General features: G+C 45.2%; 1 protein-coding gene across 4 annotated transcripts in view; it reads left to right on the forward strand.

Annotated features, from left to right (window-relative positions):
- The window catches only part of ndrg4 (NDRG family member 4), a 21,518-nt gene extending 16,043 nt beyond the window's left edge, over window positions 1–5,475 (forward strand). For 3 of the 4 annotated variants that reach the window (XM_058645879.1, XM_058645880.1, XM_058645882.1), the window contains 5 exons: window positions 89–136; window positions 245–280; window positions 873–924; window positions 1,024–1,062; window positions 3,105–5,475. In XM_058645879.1, coding sequence (XP_058501862.1) covers window positions 89–136; window positions 245–280; window positions 873–924; window positions 1,024–1,062; window positions 3,105–3,259 — 330 coding nt within the window. In that variant the 3' untranslated portion in view covers window positions 3,260–5,475. The remainder of the gene's footprint in view (window positions 1–88; window positions 137–244; window positions 281–872; window positions 925–1,023; window positions 1,063–3,104) is intronic. The other variant, XM_058645881.1, reaches the window with a different exon arrangement.
- Window positions 5,476–13,544: the final 8,069 nt, after the last annotated feature.

Here is a 13,544-nt window from a genome sequence, read left to right on the forward strand (position 1 = left end):
CTCTGACACGCACACACATGCATGCACACGCACACACGCACACACACACACACACACACACACTGAGCTCTTTATTTGTCTCTTTAAGGTTGAATGCAACTCCAAACTGGATCCGACAAACACCACCTTCCTAAAGGTAAGTGCTGTTCTCAGGTTCAGTTTGTGGATAAAAAGGCTTTGTTTAAATGTAAATGATAAAGAACAGACGACCTGTGTTGACCTCTGCTGTCTCCTCCCACGGCAGATGGCCGACTCTGGTGGACTTCCTCAACTCACACAGGTAAACAAACGATGAAGAAATCCACGCCCACCTCACATACAGCATCATTTAAACAGAGCTTTTATGTTCCTGAGCTGACTGTGCTGTGAGCGCCCCCTGCTGCTGAAACCCTGCTTCAGTTTTTACCACATCTACGTAAACCACTCACTCTCCCACACCAAAACCTAGAGAGAAAATCAGTGATTTTAGCTGCTGCTCCTCTGCTGCCTCGTGTGGTCACTTTGTGTCACTGAGGTCAATCTGAATTCATTATTTCAAATGTTGAATTTGACAAAATAAGACATTAGAACTCAGTGATGGAGGCAGCAGTGTGTGTGTGTGTGTGCGTGTGTGTGTGTGTGTGTTTGTGTGTGTGTGTGTGCGTGTGTGTGTGTGTGCGTGTGTGTGAGAGAGTGAGTGGTTTACAAACTTCACTTTCCTGTTGAAAGTGTGTCTGTTTTTTGTTCAGGGGCTGAACTCTGTGTTTCCTCTGTGTGTCAGGATGGTTCTCAGCAGCAGGGGGCGCTCACAGCTCAGCTCTTTAACCTCATAGACCACATTTAAAAAGAAAAAAAACTCAGTGAAATGAACAACGTGACGTGTTGTTTTTCAGCCAGGAAAACTGACAGAAGCCTTCAAGTATTTCCTGCAGGGAATGGGCTACAGTGAGTATTCAGTGTGTGTGTGTGTGTGTGTGGTATATACTGTAAAGGATTATATTGTGATGATAATCTTAATCTGTCTCCCTCACCCTGTTCTCTCAGTCGCGAATGTGAAGGATCGGAGGTTGAGTGGAGGGCCAGGTACTTCCTCCTCCTCCCCGTTCACCTCTGACCTTTGACCTCTTACTGCTGCCCTCTTCAGCAATACTGGCATTTTTTTTTTTTAATTTCTGTTCATTTTATTTTCTGCTAACAGCCACATTTTGGGGCTTGTTATGACCTGATCCTTTTTTTTTCCTGTCCATCTTTTTCCTTCAAAAATAATTTTTCCTTCTGTGGAAAAATCTGCACTGTCTTTACTCTCCTGCTCATTCCTTCACCATCACATCTGTCCCGCTCTCTGCATGGCCTTCAGCTCTGAGCAAACCCGGCCGTCAGTCGACAATCCACGACCCATGATCCATGATCCGCGATCCATGATCCACGACCCGTGATCCGCGATCCACAACCCATGATCCGCGATCCATGATCCACGACCCGTGATCCGCGATCCATGATCCACGACCCGTGATCCGCGATCCATGATCCACGACCCATGATCCGCGATCTATGATCCACGACCCGTTATCCACGATCCACGACCCACGATTTGGGATCCACGACCCGTGATCCATGACCCACGATCCACGACCCACGATTTGGGATTCGCGACCCACGACCCGCGATCCACGATCCACAATCTGCGCGCATCGCCCGTCCAAAACCAAACATCCAAAATAAGGGAACCAGAGGTCAGGATTTCAAGTTACAGTTTTTCATTAGCCCCAACCCGTGCTAACCCAAGGGCTCTATAGCACCCCCCTAAGGTGAAAACAGAGCTAAAATTAACTTCCACTGAATTTCACACACAAATATGGAAGCCTGTTTCCGCCAGATAAAAAAAAGAGGTATAAAAAGTCGAAATTACATAATTATGATGTTTTATCTCGTAATTTCGAGTTTTTATCTCATAATTATAATGTTTTATCTCATAATTTCGAGTTTTTATCTCGTAACACAAACTTGACCCAACAGGAAGTCAGCGAGTTTGAATTTGGTCGCCATTTCATGGGAAACAGGAAGTGTTCCTTTTCGTAACATCGATCATCTTGAAACTTCATACGCGACACGAGAGACCGACAGTGAACACATGAATTTGTGAAACAGGAAGTGCCCTCTTACTTGTCTGTACATACAGTGTTGTATAGTGCACCACCATTCCACGTGTCCAGAAATAGATCATGTGTCAGAGAAGGTCAGAGAATCACGACGTACTGCCCCCTGCTGGTGTCTGTGGACGTGTTATGTTGCAAACATGAACCTTAAAGGAATACTTCACGGATTTTCATGTATTGCTAGAATAATTTTGCCTCACGCTGAGTCAAATGACGCGAATCGAGTCATTTGACTCAGCGTGAGGTTTGAAGGATTGAAACTACAACGCCAGTTCTGCACTTTTTAGACTCACCCATAGGGGGACGAGACTTCATTCCCAGAATGTAAACACGGTGTCCGCCATCTTTGCTAACAGTTATGCTAACCGGCGCTTGCTCTGCAGAGTAAAGTGAGTTCAAACTGATATGGCTGCAAAGGAAAAGACCTGCACTCCGGTGAAAACTAGAAACCAGCGAGCCGCCCGGTCGAGGCGCGAGCATTTTGTTTTGTATTTTTATATTTGTGCATTTACACAACTGTGATTGGACGCTCGTTCCTCTGACGGTTTTACCGTAAAGACAAGTATATGAGAGCAAAGCTCTAATTCTCCATCTATCTGCTAAACTTTTACCCTCCACTTGACATAGGGCGAGAGGCGGAGTCACACCCTGACTGACAGATCGCCAGACCATAGTTTTTGAACTTTCTAAATATCACAGACGGTCTAAGAGTTACGGTGATGAGGGCGGGGACAGAGGGCTAAACTCTGACCTCTGACCTCTGAAGCAAGTCAAACGCACTTTTAACCCACCATGACTCAGGAAGTGTGTCTTTGGCGGCAGATGAAGGTTCTTCAGCTTTTGACATTCGCATGAACTCCCTACATCTCCCCAACATCAGCTGATCTCACTTTGTGTTCAGTTTTCTACGTTTAATCCGGACCTCCGGGTCCGGCTTAACCTCTGACCTTCTCCTCCTCTTCCTCCCAGTGCCGTCCGCCAGTATGACCCGCCTGGCTCGCTCCAGGACGGCCTCGCTGACCAGCGCCGGCTCCACGGAGGGGAACCGCTCCCGGGCCTGCACTCACTCTGACAGCACAGAGGGCGTGGCCACGGTCAGCCACACCATGGAGGTGTCCTGCTGAAGAGAAGATGAAGAACGAGGGAGGACGGAGAGAGAGGTGAAGAAGAGCGTGGAGTGTTTTTGAAAGGAGGTGAAGTTAGAAAAAACAAAAAAAACCCAGGTGAAGACGTCGCCCTCTGTCTGCCAACGTGTGTCCCTGCTTCCCCGCTGTAAACTAATATTTATCACCACTGAAAAAAGAGAAGAAAAAGAAATTCACTTTAACAATCGTTGACCAACTGTTTGTGTCATTCTTGTGTTTGATAAATGTGACGCCCCCCCCCACAGCAACATAAAATAACATGACAGAATATAAAATAATAACAAAGAACAGCTGTTGATCATGAAAAGATGGACGTTGACTTTGTCATGTGTGTGTGAGTGTCTCTCTGTGTGCTTTGTAAAGTGTCAGAGGGGGCGTGTCCAATGTGTGACACGACATCCGAGGGGGCGTCTCCAATGTGTGACATAACATCAGAGGGGGGCGTCTCCAATGTGTGACACAACATCGGGGGCGTGTCCAATGTGTGACACAACATCAGAGGGGGCGTGTCCAAGGTGTGACATGGGAGCTTTGAGCAGAACTCTGTTCTTCTATGAAAATGAAAACAACAACAGAGTTCGACGACGTCTGTGTGGGTTGGACATTGTGAGCAGGAGAAAAGTTTGTGATTATTTTCATGTGTCACTTAAACTTGAACCACGTCTCTACGTTAAAGTTTGACGACACTGTGACGCTCCAAAGTGGGCGGGGTTCTGATCATTTTTTGACCGTTTACCATTCATGTGTATGTGAATACGCATTCATGTGTATCACTCTCAGAGGTCAGAGGTCGTGCAGGTGTGTGGTGTAACTCACATGTATCTGCATGTGAATGTGAAGGTTATCGTCGATGATGCTCGTACACTTTGTCGCGTTTTTAAAGCATTTGAAGAAAAACGACAAAGATGGAGAGTTTCTGTCTATCCCAGATAATTCAGTCAGGGTTAAAATGGTTGCTATGGTTACCTGACGCCATCTACTGTGTATTTCTTGAAGTGCAGGTGACAATCGAAGTGGCTCTGTGCGTTTCTTTGACACGCCCCTCCGCAGAGACACGCCCCTCCTGCGTGACAGTTTGCTTCTCATCTTTGTCTTTTTAAATAATTTTTTAAAAACCGTCTCATGAATGAAAACATGACTTTGACGTTGTAACGTCACAACAAACAAACAACAACAAAAAGCCTTTGATGTTCAGAATAGACGAAGCTTCCAAACGCTGAGGTGTGCGCTTTCCCGAGGTGGCCTGGAAGGGGCGGGGCTTTTTTTTGGAGCCATTTGTGCGCCAAGCTCGGAATGTAGGGCAACACCCAGCCATTGTCATAACTCCACCCCCCTAAAAAAATTACTTGGTGCCCCGCCTCTCACAGGCAAACCCTATCGCCACCTAAAGGGCTAACAGCTGAAGTCACTTAGAAACGCAGTGCAGGGGGCGCTAAAGACATGTTTGTTACCACACAGAGAGAGATTCTGAATGAATGAATGAATGAATGTTACAAAAATTGTGATTCTTTAATTTTAACATCAAATTTAGTAGAAAATGCTGAGTATTCAGTTATTGTTGTTGCCATGGTAACTCACGTAGAGCTCAGAGGCTGGTGGGGGAGGCGGGAAAAGAATGTGGGAGGAGCTTACAACTGAAGAATAATTACGAATTTCACAAAATTCAGATCAGATTCTCGACAGCGGTTTGTGTGAATTCACGTTACGAATCGTTCACGCGCTGACTCGTCGTTCACACGCTGACTCAGCATTCTGACTCGTCGTTCGTGCGCTGACTCAGCATTACTGAGGTGATGATTAAAAAACACCAGTTTTTTTCCTTTACTGCCTGGGGGGGGCGCTGCTCCTGAATGTATCCTGTCCCCTTCTGAAGTGCTGTGATGCTAAGTATTGTCAACCTGATCCTCACCTTTGACCTTTGACCTTGTACAGGAAACCTCTGTGATGTGCGGCAGCGTTTTATTTTGAAAGGCGTGAGCTGGCGGTGGGTCATGTGACCTGTGTTTTTTCACGTGTTTGTGCTTCCTCTCCTTCGTACTAACACCACTGATTTGTTCTGTTTGACTTTGTTTCTGCTCACAGACTCTGAACTGCTCTGTTTACATATATATATATAATATATATACAAGGTAAAGTGTGTGTCCATGTGCTGATCAAATGACAAATTGGAAATAAAGCCTTGATGTCAGAATTCAGAGTCTCGTCTTAATTGTGACAAAAATCTCCTTTTTGTTTTGTTTAGGAAAAAACTTATATAATGTCTTAAAGTGTTTATAAACCGCTCACTCTCCCACACCAAACCTCATAGAGAAAACCAGTGATTTTAACATCACACACACAGTTGTTGATCCACTGCTGCCTCCATCACTACATTTCTAATGTCTTATTTGAATGAATTCGGCTTTTGAAATATTTAATTTAGACTTAACTAAGTGACACAAAGGGACCACACGAGGCAGCAGAGGACAGCAGCTCCTGTGTCCCCGCAACTAAAATCACTGGTTTTCTCTATGAGGTTTGGTGTGGGAGAGTGAGTGTGTGTGTGTGTGTGTGGGGGGGAGAGTGAGTGGTTTACAGACGTCAGTGTAACAGTAAGATAAAGACGTGATCATGTGACGTAAATATCATCTCACTCTGGTTATTATCCAGATAACTTCAGGTTTAACTCTGGTTATAATCCAGTTAACTTCAGGTTTAACTCTGGTTATTATCCAGATAACTTCAGGTTTAACTCTGGTTATTAAACAGATAACTTCAGGTTTAACTCTGGTTATTATCCAGATAACTTCAGGTTTAACTCTGGTTATTATCCAGTTAACTTCAGGTTTAACTCTGGTTAATATCCAGATAACGTCAGGTTTAACTCTGGTTATTATCCGGTTAACTTCAGGTTTAACTCTGGTTATTATCCGGTTAACTTCAGGTTTAACTCTGGTTATTATCCAGTTAACTTCAGGTTTAACTCTGGTTATTATCCAGTTAACTTCAGGTTTAACTCTGGTTATTATCCGGTTAACTTCAGGTTTAACTCTGGTTATCCAGATCTTTTTTTAAAAGTCTGCGTCATACAAACTTATTCCAGCAGAGGTCAGTGTTTCCTGCATTGTGTTGTTGTTGTTTACAAACTGAAGCTTTCAAAAATAAAAATAATAATGAGGATTTAATTCAATATTATTTTTTGTGTGTCTGTGTGTGTGTGTGTGTGTGAGCACGTATGTGTGTGAGCGCGTGCGTCTGTGTGTGTGTGTGTGAGCAAAATATAAATTGATATAATTATTGATTAATAATACTTAAAAACAATATTAATAAATAATTGATATCAACATGAGTGAATAAATATCAATACCTGACGATTATAAACATTCCTGTGCTTTTTATGACCTTTTCAAACAGTGGTCTCATAAACAATGATGTGTATCCATGTCTTGACCAGTGGCCTCTAGAGGAGAGATTTGTTCCTCCATGGTTACACACCGCACGCCAAATTATACACAACTTTGCGCCATATATACTGTATGTCAGAGGGTGATTTCTGGGATGGAAGTGACAAGCCAGAGTCACGTGAAGTCCACTAAAGCTCTACTGAGTCCTTTATATATATATATTATATATACATACAGTATATATGTATATTGAAAACTATTTTGGCTGGTATGAAAATCTTGTGGGGTAGATAACCGCTGCTGTATGTCCGGCTAGAACATAATATTGTCCATTTGAGCAATAACCAGTCCAACTTGTCTTTAACGTGTTTACTTCGAACATGTGTGGTTTCTGCAAATACAAATACAGACAGAAAATGAACTAAATATGACATGCAGGTGTCTCTTCTGTGCTATGCAAATTAGCTGAGGTTATAATACAAAGTAAGTTCAAAATACGACAATTAGCATCATTCATAACACACATAGACAACCTATGATCACAAATAAGTATTTATATTAAGACACTTACTTGGTAATGCACGCACACATAGTGACACTGTTTGTCTTAACATCCAATAGAGGCATGGGTCCTAGCTTTAGGCCATAAACATGCCTGATTAAAACTAAACAGTATCTATGAACTGGTCACAAGGGGGCGCCAAAACTGCACAAACAGAAACAGCCTGGCCTTTTTAACAGCTGCCCCCAAATCTGTGGAGCAGATTTGTGTTCATTAGGCCAGTCAGGAATCTAAGTCTCGTGGAAAGGCAAGTAATTTGTTGAGGCGAGCCACCGGTCTGACGAACGTTTTGTCCTTCACTTGAACCTCTGCAGCTCGGACCTTGTTATCACTCCCCCGTAGTATTTTCTTGACAGTTCCGACAGGCCAGAGGGCTCTTGGAGATTGTGGATCGGTCAGCATGACCACAGTTCCAACCTTGAGATCTTCCTTGTCCTCTGTCCATTTGCTACGAGTTTGCAGAGCAGGTAAGTAGTTCTGTGTGAAGCGTCTCCAAAACTGGTCACTGAGGATATGGCTATGTCTCCACCGTTTTCTACTCAGAAGGTCGGATTCAGGATACACAACCTGCGGTAAAGCAGAATCATGCCGCCCCATCAAGAGTGTGTTTGGTGTGATGGGATCTGGATCTGCGATATCCGATGACACATAACCCAGAGGTTTAGAATTCAATATTCCTTCTATCTCCCCTACCACCGTTCTCAGCACCTCTTCAGGGACAACTTGCACTCCCAGAGTGGTATGGAGGGCGGATTTTATGGATCTTATCTCCCTCTCCAACACTCCTCCAAAGTGTGGGGCCTTTCGAGGGTTAAAGTGAAAGTCGATCTGTTGTGAGGCCAAGTGGGTTTTGAGAAGGGGGGCTAGTTCCCTGTAGGCCTGCTCTAGCTCTGTATTACCTCCCTTGAAATTTGTGCCTTGATCGGAGTAAACTTCATGGGGTTTGCCTCTCCTGGCAATGAGTCTGCGCAAAGACATCAAGAAGGCATCGCTGTCGAGACTACTGAGGATATCAATGTACACAGCCCTGGTCGTTAGACATTTAAACAGGATGCCCCAGTGTTTCTCAGTCCTTCTTCCCACCTTGACCTCTAGAGGGCCAAACCAATCCATCCCAGTGGAAAAGAATGCTGGATGGTGGAGTCTGAGGCGAGCTGGAGGCAGGTCAGCCATTTTGGGTACCTTTGATTTAGCCCTCCATCTTTGAAATTCTGGACATTCATGCTGAAGCTTGCGCACCGCTTGCCGGCCTCTCAGAATCCAATAGCGCCTGCGTATATCCGCAAAGACTTGCTCAGGTCCTGGATGGTGTAACTGCTCATCGTAGGCCTTGATGATGAGTTTAGTGATGTGATGTGCTGGATCAAGTACGATTGGATGAAGGGTATCTGGATTCAGGTTACAGTGGCGGAGACAACCACCAACTCTTATCAGCTCCCTTTCTTGATCCCACTCAGGCAATAGTTTCAGGAGACGACTATCAGAGCGTACAGGTTTACCAGCCTTCAGGTGTTCCACTTCTATGAGGAGGCTGTCACTTTGTGCCCTTCTCAGAGCAGCTAGTTCAGCCTGACGGAAATCTTCCGCTGAAGGGCTGTCATCTCCCTTGGCCGCCCCGTGGAAATTATGCACCATGGCCTCCAGCAACTCTTAGAAGTGACTGAACTGGTGTGGGTCAGGCACCGGTGGAATTGTGCTGTCTGAAATCTGTCCACAGAATACAGATCTTCTCATCTCCTCAGAAATGTCCTTACTTTCAGCATCTGGTTTGACTGGCCACGTTAATGGGTGTTGCCTTATGAACTCTGGGCCTTGACTCCAGTGATTGTTCTCTTTGAGGTAAACAAGAGTCTTTCCACGCGTGATGTCATCTGCCGGGTTGTTTTGTGAGTCCACATAGCGCCATGACTGGGGACTCAGTCATGGCGCTGAGTCCCCAGTCTTTTTTTCAGATCAGATTCTCGACACCGTAAAGTGATGGCCCATCAGAACCATCACTTTGGTTCTGATGGGCTGACCAAAGTGTTTGTGTCCCACAAACACTTTGTACTTACAGGATTCTGACTGCAGCCAAGTAAGAACGGTTGTGGAGTTGGTCCAATAGATGTAGTCGTGTATTTTGAGAGTGAGCTCCTTCTTCAGCACTGCCGCAAGTTGAGCTCCAGTTAGAGCAGCACAAAGCTCTAGCCTGGGCATCGAAAGCTGTTTTTTCGGGGCCACACGTGATCTAGCTGCTAGGAAGGATACTTGTGTACCGCCTTCTTCAGAACTTGTGCAGAGGTAGCTCACTGACCCATATGCTTGCTCTGAAGCATCACTGAAGTTGTGAATTATCCTGTTGCAGGTGGAAGGGTTGGAGTTAAAGTTAGTGTAGCACCTGGGAAAGGTGATCTCAGTGAGCTGGGAAAGTTCATCTTCCCAGCGTGTCCACGCTTTGAGCAGGTCCTCGGGTAAGTCAGGGTCATCCCATCCCCAGTTTTTTATCCAGAGTTTCTGCACCAAGATCTTGGCTCTGGTGATATATGGGCTGATATATCCTAATGGGTCGAATTGACTGGCGAGAACTTTGTATATAACTCTCATTGTTGGCTGCTCTCTGACTGAAGGAGCCGGTTTATAGCTCAAAGTATCCGAACGGCAATGCCACACGAGCCCTAGGGCCAACTCTTGTGGGTCATGACTGTTCTTGGTAAACCAGAGTTTGCACTCTCTGATCAATCGGTAGGTGTTCAATCACCTCGGGGTGGCTGGTTGCCCACTGACGGAGTTCAAATCCACCTTCTGCTAGTAGACCCCGTAGCTTGCTGGCTAGTGACTTGGCCTGTTCAACTGAAGGCAGACTTTGCAGCCAGTTGTCCACATAGAAGCAACGTTCAACTGCTGTTTGCACGTCTTCATTGGGCAGACTGTTGTTTGTCACATGGGTTTGCAAAGCGAACGTTGCACAGCAGGGGCTTGAGACCGTTCCAAATGGCAGGACTAACCACTGGTACACTTCGGGAGATTCAGTGTTAGCACTCTGCCAGAGAAACCTGAGGTACGGCTGGTCTTCAGGCAAGAGACATACCTGGTGGAACATCCCCTTTATGTCGCTACTGATGGCCACCACATTCTCTCTGAATCGCAGCAACACTCCCAAAAGACTTGAGCTTAGTGTAGGGCCAGGGAGCAGGTGCTCGTTCAATGACAGTCCTTTGTACTTGAATGAACAGTTGAACACTACTCGGTTCTTGCCATTGTGGGTTACCATGTGATGGGGAATGTACCACCCTGGACTGGTATCAGCTTCAGCCGGTTTGATCCTCTTGACATATCCTGAGGTGAGAAGCTTGTTGATTTCAACTTTGTAAGCTGCGGTCTTGCCTGTGTCATTTGAGAACCTTTTTTCTGTACTGCGTAAATGGGGAAGTTAAGCTTCTTTGGGTGATTTCAGCTGAGGCAGGTTCCCTTTCCACAGCAGTGGTGTGGCGTATCTTTGAACACCATCCACTTCGACCCTTACAGTTTTCCCTGCCAATGTCTTGAGCGCTTCTGAGTCCTCTCTTGACCTGGTAACAACCTTCTTGCTACGATACGGCAAAATGTCCTGCTGCCATAAACGTTCGACGTGAGTGAAGAGATCGACTTGAGGCGAGCGAGCGGCGGTGAATAAGCATTGTGAAGAGGGGAGAGAATGCATTAGGTACCTTGATGGGCCTTATAGAGTCCAGCCCATTTCTGTCTTGACTGCAGCTGGACCATCTGGCGGACCACATCGGACTGGCTTTGTTGGGAGAACGAGGTGATGGTATTTTCTTTTAAGAGCAGCTACTGGATGGGAGTGACTTCCTAGAGCTAGCTCTTTAGCTGTAAAAGCATGCTGTATTTGGTAGTTGTGATTGGGACTGGTAGCAGAGGACACCATGAATGACACAGATGCCCCATGAATAGTACAGGCGTCTTGTCGCACAGTGTGCAGATAAGTTCTCTGGCTGCCATGGAGTCCTAAAGCCTGAGCTGCCTCGTGAAGTAGAATGGTGTGCTCCGATCCATCATCGAGCACAGCGTAGGTATTGATTCATGAGTCACCATTTTTCAGGATGACTCAAATGACTTTGAGCAGTACTTTGTTGCTGCTAGTAGGTCGGTGCTGTCGGCAGAGACTAGACGGCTGGGTGTGGGGGTAAAGCCTTGACTTGTGTTTAGCTCATGCAGCACCTCTAAATGCTTTCCTTTGCATTTCTTACATCTTGCCTTTAGAGTGCATTGTGATGATAAATGCTCGCGACCACACCTCCAGCATCTCTGGTTTGAACAAATCCAGTTATCTATTTGCTCCGTTGTGAGGATTTTAAAGTTAGTGCACTGGTTCAGAAAATGCTGAGTTGTGTTGCAGAATGGGCAGAATTTAGTTGGTTCTCTCGTATTTACCTTGGATTCGCAATTTACTGGTTTCCTCTCTGTCTGCTTCTGCTCACTGCCATGGAGTACGAACGTACTTTTGGGCCAGGCTTCACGTACTTGCTCTTTCCTAGTAGTAGGGCGTCTGTGCTGGCACTGTTAGTGAACTGCGGGTTATCCTCTTGCACCCTGACTTCATACTCCAGCCATTCTGACAAGTGCACTAAAGTTGGAATGGGTGTCCTGAGAGGGTTAATGTATCTCTTAAAATCTGCTCTGGGATTGTTGTGGCAACTTGGTTAATATTCTGGAGACATGTGATCCACATCTTAATTCTGTTTGGCCAATATCACCCAACTGATTGAGCATTCCCACCAGAGCACGTACCTTTAAAGCAAACTTCCTAAATGACTTGGTATCTCCACTCTTGATGTTCGGTTCATCCATGAGCTGAGCAATACGCTTCAGTGCTAATTGGTGAGGTTGACCGTATTGTTCATTAAGAGCGTCCATAGTGTCACTGTAAGGGCAACGGCTGCTGCAGTATGAATCAGCTATTAGTAGAGCCTCCTCCAGTTTCAGATGATCCAGTAGAATCTGATATTTAAACTGTTATGTAGCATCCTGTGGCAGAAGGTTATCAAGTGCAATCTTGAGACGAGTGAACTCTCGTGGATCTTCATTCACAAAATAGGGAATGGTTGGAGTCGGCCCTCGATATGTCTGTTCACTGCGGGATGGTGAGAACATACGGTGTTGGCTGTATCTAGGGGATTCATATCTGTTGGCAGGTCTATCATTATGTTGATAGTAATTTGAATGTCTGTCATCAGAGTAGGTGGACATGGGTCTTCTATGGTCATCTGTCTGGTAGTAATAGTAGTCAGAAGAATAATAACGTCTGTTATGACGCTGTTGTGAGGACTCACGGAGGCGGCGTGGACTCGGAGACTCACTGTGGCGGCGTGGACTTGGAGACTCACGGCGGCGTTGCCGTGGACTCTGGGACTCACGGTGGTGGCGTGGACTTGGAGACTCACGGTGGTGGCGTGGACTTTGTGGGGTAAATAACCGCTGCTGTATGTCTGGCTAGAACATAATATTGTCCATTTGAGCAATAACCAGTCCATCTTGTTTTTAACGTGTTTACTTCGAACATGTGTGGTTTCTGCAAATACAAATACAGACAGAAAGTAAACTAAATATGACATGCAGGTGACTCTTCTGTGCTATGCAAATTAGCTGAGGTTATAATATAAAGTAAGTTCAAAATACGACAATTAGCATCAGTAATTTATATATATATTATATTATAAAACAATATATTTTTATTAAGACACTTACTTGGTAATGCACGCATACATAGTGATTAACAATTGAGAGGGAGAACTTGAACAAAATCCCGTTTTTCTTAACATCCAATAGAGGCATGGGTCCTAGCTTTAGGTGGCCATAAACATGCCTGATTAAAACTAAACAGTATCTATGAACTGGTCACAAGGGGGCGCCAAAACTGCACAAACAGAAACAGCCTGGCCTTTTTAACATGTATATATATATATATATATATATATATATATATATATAAATATATATATATATCTTTATACATACATATACATACAGGGTGCAGGGTAACTTATGTGAAGGTTCAGGGTCATGGCAGCAGGGTGTTCGCGTTCCAGAACCTTGCTCCATTACACCGCACCGACGTCACCTGTGTTTGTGAGGTAATGTTAGCATCTTTAGCATCGTAGCTTTGATAGTCAACGTTTTAATGTGATAAAATGGATCAACACATGCTGCAAGCTGCCACAGTGGGTGTCAGTCCGGGTCAGGGCTGACACCCGTTGTGAACGCTAAACACCAGCTAACCCGTTAGCCGCAGGTTTGCCTCAGGTGCTCACCCGTTAGCCTCAGGTGTGTTGCAGGTTGCTCT

The sequence above is a fragment of the Solea solea genome, chromosome 12 (genome assembly GCF_958295425.1).
Source record: "Solea solea chromosome 12, fSolSol10.1, whole genome shotgun sequence".
In the NCBI taxonomy this organism is placed as follows: Eukaryota; Metazoa; Chordata; class Actinopteri; order Pleuronectiformes; family Soleidae; genus Solea; species Solea solea.